General features: G+C 39.3%; 1 protein-coding gene across 1 annotated transcript; it reads left to right on the top strand.

Moving 5' to 3' along the window:
- Nucleotides 1–266: 266 nt before the first annotated feature.
- On the top strand, nucleotides 267–10305 carry f2rl2 (coagulation factor II (thrombin) receptor-like 2). Its single transcript, XM_072257157.1, has 2 exons — nucleotides 267–545; nucleotides 8555–10305. Exons 1-2 carry the CDS (start codon nucleotides 488–490, stop codon nucleotides 9634–9636), a joined length of 1140 nt encoding a protein of 379 aa, XP_072113258.1. The 5' UTR covers nucleotides 267–487; the 3' UTR covers nucleotides 9637–10305.
- The last annotated feature ends 899 nt before the right edge of the window (nucleotides 10306–11204 follow it).

Below are 11204 nucleotides of genomic sequence, written 5' to 3'. Positions count from 1 at the left end.
TTGCCTAAAACTAAAGGCTACAATGAAACACAGAAGTGCTGGAAGGTGAGATTAAATGTGGATGGGTGACCGACTAACCTGTTTGCATGCAGTGTGACTCGATGATTCTTTAAGTAAATAATGCAAGGCCATGTGTGTCGCTTTACAACTCGGAGATGTCATTAACCTTACTTCTGTAATAAACACTAAGTAATACGTGACTCCTCCGGCAAAAGGACACCGATGACTCACGCTGGTCGGCACTGAAACTACAGAAGTATCAGCCCTGTCCGGCGAAACCAAGGTACAATATTGCTCGTCAGAGTTGGAGCCGCCCCTAATGTCGCCTCACAGGGCACGTTCACCGCCAATCAGTGTCCAGGTAACAGACGCCCCGCCCCTTAAACACCTTCATATACAGACGCGAGGCAGCGGTCGGGTTGTTTGCTTTAGTTCGCACAGAAGTTTGGTTTGGGAATTAAGGCCGCATCGGAGCTATTTCTGAAGGATGACTTTGGCAATATTGTTGGCGTGCGCATTGGTCATTCCTGCTTGTCATGCTGCAAGTAAGTACAAGGAAGGAGAGGTAGTAGTGGGGTGGGTGTATTGGCGGTACGGGAGAGGGAGTGGTGGTGAGGCAGGTTGGGCAAGGGGCGAACGTGGTCGCAAAGTTAAAGATTTCGATAGTTACTAATCGGGAACCAAATGACTTTCTTTACCGCATTTGAGAGAAAGGTGGTCCATGCAAGAGATAAATGAAACTTATCTTGCATACACATGAATGCTTTATAATCGAAACAGTGGCATTCTGTACCACGACGTTGAAGACGGGCTATTTTTTTTTAGCACCAGTGCCCGAAGTTGAAACTCAACTGCATTCGGCGATCACAACGATCAAGTTTGTAGTTCCTGCTATTTTAGTTGTTTCGGATTGCAGACCGCGCCTTTTTGCAGTAACGCTAGCGGTGGGGGTTGGGGGATGAAACGAAATGCTACATTGTTTTCTGGTGTTGACGACTCGTTACCGTGTAAGACTTGTAATTGTGAATGTTGAAAATTTGCTCCGCTGTCATAGGATGGAATCCGACACTATGCTTGACAAGCTAATCAAAATTATTTCAATCTTTTCTGTGGTCTCAACTTTTTAAATCGCCTTTTACACGTTTTCGTCATGACTGAGCAATTTCATTTAGTTTTGTTGGAGAATATCAAATGCTGTAGTGAATACTTTAACTCATCGGCCAATAACTACCTTGCAGTTAGATTAGATTAGATTCAACTTTATTGTCATTGTGCCGAGTACAGATACAAAGCCAATGAAATGCAGTTAGCATCTAACCAGAAATGCAAAGAAGTGTTATTTACAAAATAACAGCGAATAAAAAGTGCTACAGCAGCACTTACAGATATTAATATTTAATCTGTTAAAAAAAATCTGCACGAGAGTTCTTTCACAACACTGGTGCAATATAAGTTTAAAGAGCGATGGTGGTGTGACATTGTTCAATAATAAAACTCGGGTAATAAATCAAAGAGCACAAGATATGATTCTTGTTGTAGGAAGACTGTACAAAAGATAACGATCACTTGAGCTTTTCAAAAGCTTAGGGGTGCTTTGTGACCTGGGGGCAATTTGAGGGTGAAGCTATTAAATCATTAAAATGTTATCATTGTGGAAGTCTGAGGCTGGGTGAAAGTTACAGTTGAGATAAGATTTGTATTTGGCACTGTGTGTGTGTGGGGGGGGGGTATACATTCCCTTAACGCTGCAAGATGTAAGATTAAGCTTTAAAGTTCTTTGTTTGTCGATCATTCTTGCAACCCCTGTCTTCAAGGGAATGTCCCAGTCTTTACGTTTGGTACCCTAGTGTCATTTTATTAATGCGCAACACACAAGCAAGGTCCTCAATACTCAATGGAAAGGAATGGGGTGGGGCATTAACATAGCCTTTCACTTGGTCTCTTGCATAGATTGAAACAGTTTGAGGATTTTATTTTTGAATGTGTATCAGCTGCTTAAGCCTGAACAAGGAGAGTAAACGAACAATGTAGCTGTAATTGGAACTTGTTTTGACTGTAAGTGATGTATTCATGACTTTAAACAAGAGAATCTGCTGATGCTGCAAATCCAAACAGCACAAAAATGCTGAAGGAACTCTACAGGCCAGGCAGCATCTATGGAAAAAAGTGCAGTTGACATTTTGGGCTGAGACCTTCAGTAGGGGAATAAAAAGATAGAGGTAGAGTTGAGGGGAGGGAGAAACAAGGTAATGGCTGAAACTAAGGCTACGTCCACACTACGCCGGATAATTTTTAAAACGCCGGTTTCGAGTAAAAACAACAGGCGTCCACACTAAGCGTTTTTCAAAATATCTCCGTCCACATTAGACGGATATTTGGGCGAATTTTCTACTGGGCATGCGCAGGACACAGAAAACAAGCGAAGAGGAAACGGCGTACTTGGTGCGTGGTTGTCCAGTTACAGACTAGAGAAACTTTAAAGGAATTGCTCTTGGCTCTCGCGCAGGAGGACTTAAAACTTATTAAAAAAACAAATACTGAAGTGTATGGAGGCAACCGACAGGGAGTTCACGGACAGTATGACCCAGCTGACGACGAACATTGAAAAACTGACTAACTCTGTTGCATTAATAAAGCACCTTGTTAAATGTATAAAACGTCTGCATCAGTGTTATCTTGTACTTCCATACAATGTTACATTAGGCTGCTACACATCCATTGTCAGAGAAGTAATTGCATAAATAGGTAAACCACCTTCATACAAGCAAGGACGGAAAACAGGGCGAAGTGAGTATACTTATTTATTCAGTAAGCTATGGGTCAAAGTATTTGGTGAGTACATTTCTAATCCTTATGGCTTCAGTCTCGTCCGTCTGTTCTGAAATTGTTAGGTGGTGGCGTTCAAGAAAACAACGAACATCTGTTCCGGCACCTCATGACAGCGTTTTTAAATAGTCAAAAAAGCTCACTTTACAATTTAAATCTCACGCCGTTCACACCGACTGCATGTTATAACAACTTGCGCAGTACCAAGCAGAAGCAGGAAAAAAGCATTGGTGTTATGTTGTCATGACAACGTTTTTAAATCACTCCGTTTACCCCGTACACACTATGCCGGATAGAAAAAAACATAGAAAACATAGAAAATAGGTGCAGGAGTAGGCCATTCGGCCCTTCGAGCCTGCACCGCCATTTATTATGATCATGGCTGATCATCCAACTCAGAACACCGCCCCAGCCTTCCCTCCATACCCCCTGACCCCCGTAGCCACAAGGGCCATATCTAACTCCCTCTTAAATATAGCCAATGAACTGGCCTCAACTGTTTCCTGTGGCAGAGAATTCCACAGATTCACCACTCTCTGTGTGAAGAAGTTTTTCCTAATCTCGGTCCTAAAAGGCTTCCCCTGTATCCTCAAACTGTGACCCCTCGTTCTGGACTTCCCCAACATCGGGAACAATCTTCCTGCATCTAGCCTGTCCAATCCCTTTAGGATCTTATACTTTTCAATCAGATCCCCCCTCAATCTTCTAAATTCCAACGAGTACAAGCCCAGTTCATCCAGTCTTTCTTCATATGAAAGTCCTGCCATCCCAGGAATCAATCTGGTGAACCTTCTCTGTACTCCCTCTATGGCAAGGATGTCTCCCTCTTTAAGCGTTTCGAGATTTATTCACTCTGAAGAGTGTTTTCGAAAATCTCCTTTTTCGGGGGCTGAAAACGCTGGCTTAGTGTGGACGGGAGGGCAAAACGAAGAGAAAAGGCTTAGTTTTCAAAATTATCCGGCGTAGTGTGTACGTACCCTAGGGTGAAGTAGAGCTGGGAAGTTGGTGAAAGAGATATAGGGCAGGAGAAGTGTGTATTCATGACAATTAAGGGTAGAGTGCAAAGTTTTAAAATCAATACAATTGACTGGCAGTAGGTCTCAGATTTTAAACCCAATTACTCCAAAGTGTACTTCCATTAGGTATACTGCTTGAATAGCTGATTTGATTTCTAAGCTTTTTATAGATGCTGGATTTTAAACCAGCTACTGTGGCTTTCTTTGTGTAGGGTGCACACCCCCAGAAATGATCTAGCGTTCCAAGCAGATATTTGATAATGGAGTCGACCATGGATGTCATAATTGTCTACGTTCAGTCAATACTCAAGCCAAGGCAGTACAATATGGCGAGCAAGCTTCTCCCTCTCCACACCACTGAATTCAAAGAAACAATGGAGACCAGTACAACTTGGGACCAGGGTTTGCCAGTCACCATTGAGCTCAGTGAAGGACCACATTAGGGACTGCAGCACAAGATTTTTGTCATTGACAAAAGGTTCGTGAAATAGGTTGTATGAAGAGTCATACAAGGAGCATTTGGCTGATATCAGCCTGATTACCAGTGTTTTCATAGATAAAATCTCATTGAAATGTATGAAATTGTTGGAACAATAGGCGGTTGCACGTGTTTGGTGCTGGCTGGTTGTGGTGGTCTTTGGATATAGTCTACAACACTAAGGATTGATGAAAAATTCTGTAGTGTGATGAACCTGTTAAATTCTTCAACAGAAGGCAGGAGTAACTGTATCTGAGGAGGTACTGATTTCTAGATGCAAAAGGTAATGAGGCAAACTTTAGTTGTGTAACAATTATATAATTTTATGAGTTTACACTAATGATCAACGGGACTATGGAGCAACACTGGAAGGTGCTTCTGACATCAATATACAGCATGTGAAGCACTCAGCAGGTCAGGCAGCAAATGTGGATACCTGTAGTGAATAGCACCTTTTCTACACTCTGGACTGCACTATCCCCTCATGTACTGCCTGATGTGGTTCTGGCAATTTTGACTTTGTTTCAGAATTTGAAACAGTGTTTTAGTTTAGTAATTTTGGAATAAATATGCTCATGAGACTTTTAATTCCACGTAGTGAAGATCTTTTGGTAAAGAATGGGAATCCTGCACTCTGACTGAAAAAGGGATTGATAATGAGACAGAAAGAAACCATATAACTAACAATTACAGTGCAGAAACAGGCCATCTCGGCCCTTCTAGTCTGTGCTGAACTCCTATTCTCACCGATCTGCACTCAGCCCATAACCCTCCATTCCTTTCCTGTCCAAGTTAACTTTAAATGACAACATCGAACCTGCCTCAAACACTTCTGCTGGAAGCTCGTTCCACACAGCTACCACTCTCTGAGTAAAGAAGTTCCCCCTCATGTTACCCCTAAACTTTTGCCCTTTAACTCTCAACTCATGTCCTCTTGTTTTAATCTCCGCCACTCTCAATGGAAAAAGCCTATCCACGTCAACTCTATCCCCTTCATAATTTTAAATTTTAAACAAGTCCCTCCTCAACCTTCTACGCTCCAAAGAAAAGACACAACTTGTTCAACCTTTCTCTGTAAGTTAGGAGATGAAACCCAGATAATATTCTAGTAAATCTTGTCTGTACTCTCACAATTTTGTTGACATCTTCCCTATAATTCGGTGACCAGAACTGTACACAATACTCCAAATTTGGCCTTGCCAATGCCTTGTACAATTTCAACATTACATCCCAATTCTTATACTCAATGCTCTGATTTATAAAGGCCAGCATATCAAAAGTTTTCTTCACCACCCTATCCACATGAGGTTCCACCTTCAGGGAACTATGCACCATTATTCCTAGATCCCTCTGTTCTACTCCATTCTTCAATGCCCTACTATTTGCCATGTATGTCCTATTTTGATTAATCCTATCAAAATGTAGCACCTCACATTTATCAGCATTAAACATCTGCCATCTTTCAGCCCACACTTCTAACTGGCCTAAATCTCTCTGCAAGCTTTGAAAACCTACTTCATTATCCACAACTCCACCTATTTTAGTATCATCTGCATACTTACTAATCCAGTTTACCACCCCATCATCCAGATCATTAATATATATGACAAACAACATTGGACCCAGTACAGATCCTGGAGGCACACCACTAGTCACCGTCCTCCAATCTGACAAGCAGTTATCCACCACCACTCTCTGGCGTCTCCCATCTAGCCACTGTTGAATCCATTTACTACTTCAATATTAATACATAACGATTGAACCTTCCTAACTAACCTTCCGTGTGGAACCTTGTCAAAGGCCTTACTGGAAGGCCATATAGACAACATCCACCGCTTTACCTTCTTCAACTTTCCTAGTAACCTCTTCAAAAAAATTGAATAAGATTTGTCAAACATGTCCTTCCACGCACATGGAAGATGGAATTTAATGCAAAGTGTGAAGGGATGAATGTTGAAGGGGGGAATGAACTATTGTGCCACTTGTACAGATTGATAAAGATGGCACAACAAAGTAAATCACGTTGTATGGGTGAATAAATTACGAAAAGTTGTGCTCAAATTTTTAGGTCCCGAATGGGATATTATAGAAGCATTTGAGTAAAGATGTGAAAGTTTAGTTGGGTAGAATGGAGCTTTATCAAGATGCTGTGAGTTACAAGGGAAGTGAGTGATGATTTTCACTAGTTTTGGGGTCAGAAGCCTTCCAACTGAAAAAGGAGTGCACGTTATTGCGAAGCTGCAAGTGATTCAGATATTCCAACCATTTCTAGGAATCAGCAACATAAGAGACCCTTTATACCTGTTTATACCTTTATATCAACTGTTAGGTGTTTGGGAAGACCAGGCTTTGCTGCTGTTCCAGAAGTTCCTTGGCTTCATTCCTATCTGTTTAGCTGAGATGATTCAGCTGATTCGTGTTGTTTCTTCTGCGCTTAAGTTACATGCTGTTTTGCTAGATAACACTGCTAACTACCAACATGTACTGTCTTAAATATAGTACATTTATTAGTAAGTCGTAAATTACAAACACTGCACTATTTCTATGTATTTAGCAATCTAGCAAATTATGATCAGAAGAGTTTACTTCTGCCCCGAATTTTTTATGCAATTAATGGCTGATCAATATCATATTCTTTACCCTATGCCTTCCATAAGATAGGTTTGTATCTACAAATTTTTCAAATATTAAGTCATTTGGCCTCTAAGCCTTGTAATGAATTATACAGGTTTAGACTTCAGCAATCAAATTTCTCATTCTTGTCCTAGTGCTAAGATTAGTCCTAAGACTGACTCCACCCGGAGAAAACATCTAGCTCCTGCAGAATTATTTCAATTGTAATCCCTTTCATTCTAAGTTCCAAGAATGCAAACAATTAACCTAAACACAAGGAAATTTGCAGATGCTGGAAATTCAAGCAACACACACAAAATGCTGGTGGAACGCAGCAGGCCGGACAACATTCATAGGAAGAAGCACAGCTGACGTTTCAGGCCGAGACCCTTTGTCAGGACTAACTGAAAGAAGAGATAGTAAGATCTCTTACTATCTTGCAGGTAGTCCTGGCGAAGGGTCTCGGCCCAAAACATCGACCGTGCTTCCTATGGATGCTGTCTGGCCTGCTGTGTTCTACCGGCATTTTGTGTATTGCTCAAACAATTAATCTATTTTAGTTTCAAAAGACACTGCTGCCAGTGCAAGTACCAGTCTGCTGAATCTGTTACACAAGAGACTAAATCTACACAACATTCTAGCCACTGTATAACTGCAGCAAGACACTGTTCTGTATGCAAATCATCTTGCTATAAAAGACAACATGCCATATGTGGTCTTGACTGTTCGTATCACATGCATCTTTGCTTTTATTAATTGATATTCAAAATTTGTGTTCTTGTATCAACCCTTCCCAATTTAATACTATTAAATAGTACTCCATCGTTGTTTTACCACAAGGTGGATTACATTGCTCCTATACATCTGTTATGTTCTGACCCACCCAATCTTGCTTTAACTTTTAGTCTTTGGATACAATTTGTTTAGCGTCATAAGCAAATTTCAGTGGTTTTGTTTCCCTAGTGCAAATCATTTACTTAAGAGTAGCTGAGGCCTAATGGCTTGGGATACTCAACTCATTACCACTTGCCATCCCAGAAAAGATCTAATTTAACTTTTTGTATTAAAACCAAATACAGTTTCCTTGTATACAGTGGTCATTTTATTAGGTGCAGCAGTGGAACTTACTGTGGTTTTCTGCTGTGGACCATCCAGTTCAAGGTTCAACATTAGCATTCGGTAATGCTCTCTACATAGCACTTTTGTAACCTGTGGTTAGTTAAGTTACTCTCCCCCTTTTTTTAATATATATCCTAAGACTTGCACAGTACATTTTGTGTATTGCACAATAAGCAAAGGATGCAACAAGAACACTAAATATAAATAAGATTAGCTTGTATACATAGTGTTCCAGATGTGGGGTGTCAAGTTTTGTGTGAACTCGTGTCAAAATTTCTTGCATTTATTTTCCATACTGCTAGTAATAAAGGGCTGCTTTCTATTGGCTTTGTGTGTATGCGTGCAACTAATGTGCACACTTCAGCTTGTTGTATGTACCTCAACCCACCAGATCTCAATGTTAAAATACTTGATTGCTTTCTAAAATGTGTCTTATTAATAGGTGAAAATTCTAATCTGTAATAATTTAAAATTATACTTAACAATATTCTTTTAATTTCAGAAGGTCGAAGCTTTATTGGCAAAACTACCAATGACAGTGACCCTGATTCTCCCCTGAGCGTCAATAAGTTTGCTGCATCCGTTCTGACCAGTGGGCTTACTACAATCTTTTTGCCATTGGTCTACATCATTGTGTTCATCATTGGTTTGCCTACAAATGCCATGGCGCTCTGGGTCTTCGCCTTTCGAACGAAAATCAAACATCCAGCAACTATTTACATGGCTAACCTGGCTTTGGCAGATCTGCTGTTCGTTATCTGGTTACCCCTGAAAATTTCATACCATTTGAATGGCAACAATTGGATTTTTGGAGAAGGAATGTGCAAAGTGCTGGTTGTGTTTTTCTATGGAAATATGTACTGCTCCATTTTATTCATAACTTGCCTCAGTGTACAAAGGTACTGGGTTGTTGTAAAACCAATTTCTCAGGCAAGGAGGAAGAATAAGATTGCTTATGTTGTATCAATTTTCATTTGGATACTGATTGTATTTGGCACAATGCCATTGTATTTAAATATCCAACAAACAGCGCAGATTACTGACCTTAACATTACAACCTGTCATGATGTTCTACCAGAAGCAAAGCTTGCCACAGGCATGTTTGACTATTTTCTGTCTTTGGCTATAGGGATATATTTCTTCCCAGCACTATTGACCTTAACTGCATATATATTGATGATCAAAACATTGAAAGCTTCAGCTGGTGAAGATAACATTGGGAAAGGGCGCAAGAGAGCAATTAGACTGATCATCACCGTTCTTGTGTTGTATTTAGTATGCTTCACTCCCAGCAATGTTGTTCTTATTGTCCATTATTATTTGATAAAACATAATCAGAACAGCAATATTTATGCTCTTTACATTATAAGCCTTTGTTTATCTGGCATAAATAGTTGCATTGATCCCTTTGTCTATTACTTTGTTTCCAAAGACTTCAGGGATCATGTTCAAAATACATTGCGGTGTCGTAGTGTCAGAACGGTTAGAAGTATCCAGGCTTCCATTGCTTCTCTAAAATATTCCAGAAGATCGACTTCCTATACTTCTGCTAGTAAAAGTCATACCACAACAAGCAACTGTTAAACATTAGTGTGGATGCACAGCTTGATTACATTGTACTCAAAAATAAGTTTTCAGCACCTGGATCTTGAATGAACTGAGTATTAGTCCAATTTGGAAGTAACTGACTGAAACATTAGAATTGTTAGAAATTTCATTACTATTTATTGTTCAATGTCTTTGCATGAAAGAACTGCTGTAACTTTGAGCCATCCGTATTTTGTGCAAGTACAATTTCAATATAAGTATGGCAAGGTGTACTGAATCTGTACATGTAACATTGTCTGTAAATCCTATAACTGTTGTGATGTTTATATTTTGAGAATTGTATCAATCCGACATCTGTTTTTGTTTCAATTGTTTATAGGATGTATATATTTTTTAAATTGTCTATTTAAATATTTTGAGTTATTGTATGTTGGACTAGAATACCAACACTGGCTTTTAAAGCATGTATATAAACTAACAAATGTTTTTAATACTGTTTCATATTAAGCTTCATTTTTTAAAAAAAAAAGAGTAATGACCCACTTGGCATGTGAAATAACAATTTGTATATCCTGTGTTACGTAAAATAGCTGTGAAAAAAGTAAAATAACAAGTGATTTGAATCTAATCTTAATATGTAACCTGTAAAAAGCAGTTTAACTCTTACTGTGAAACATCAAATAAATGTTTTGAAGTTGTAGTGAAGTTCATTGTTCAGTACAGTTTACTCAAAGTAAGTTTTAGACTTGATGTGTTCTAACTGCAAATCTCAAAACTAAAGACGGTGAACTATCCTAATTCCATACTAAATTCTGACATCTTTACTGACTTGTTTGTTCACATACTTGGAAAGTTACATAAAGGACAAAGGTAGTGTAAATCCAAGTTATTAGAAGAATGCACTTAAATACTTCAAAATTGTCTGGTTGATATTCTGGTTAATTGGGACACAGCAGCACCAGTACATTTTGGTTCAATTAAGTGGCTGGACTAATTAGCAGAAGTTTCATGGAAATATTTTTTAAGTCTTCTGTTTAATGGTGTATTTAAAAATCATAATTTGTTATAATACAGAGCAGATTAGAATGCTACAAATACCAGTACAGAACTACAAAACTGCATTAGGTTATTATAGTCATCAACAAATTGATTGTAAATGAACAAAATCAGCAGACACCTAGTGTAGATAATCGACTGCCTTCATACAACGCTTTTGACCATGGTATCCTCCAAATTTTCACTTTTCTTTCTTAACATTTAAGACAATTGAAGCACCTTCAATTTCTTCTTTGTTCCTAACTTGTAGTGAAGTAGTTTGATTTTCACCTGGCCATTTCTTGAATGTCCAAATCCAGATGCTTGAAACTGCAGTGAGCAACACAGTTATGAATAATCTTGCTACTTATTTCTTGCCAACTAACTACCGGTGCCAAAAAATCTCTGCTTTTTGTACGCGAGTGTGTGCAACTTTTTTTTTAACTTAGAGCATTCAATGGATGCATTAGGACCCATACAGCTTGGCACCAGTGTTGTCACAGAGCAATGTGTGATTAAGTGCCTTGCTCAAGGACACAACACACGTTGCCTCGACTAGGGCTCGAACT

Source organism: Mobula birostris, chromosome 5, assembly GCF_030028105.1.
Source record: "Mobula birostris isolate sMobBir1 chromosome 5, sMobBir1.hap1, whole genome shotgun sequence".
Taxonomy (NCBI): Eukaryota; Metazoa; Chordata; class Chondrichthyes; order Myliobatiformes; family Myliobatidae; genus Mobula; species Mobula birostris.
Note: the sequence above shows the minus strand (reverse complement) of the source record. Positions and strands in the feature narration are given on the sequence as shown.

Coding starts and splice junctions, on each gene's coding strand:
- f2rl2 (XM_072257157.1), top strand. CDS start 488: ATGACTTTGGCAATATTGTTGGCGTGCGCATTGGTCATTCCTGCTTGT. Junction 546..8,554: donor TCCTGCTTGTCATGCTGCAA/GTAAGTACAAGG, acceptor TTTTAATTTCAG/AAGGTCGAAGCTTTATTGGC.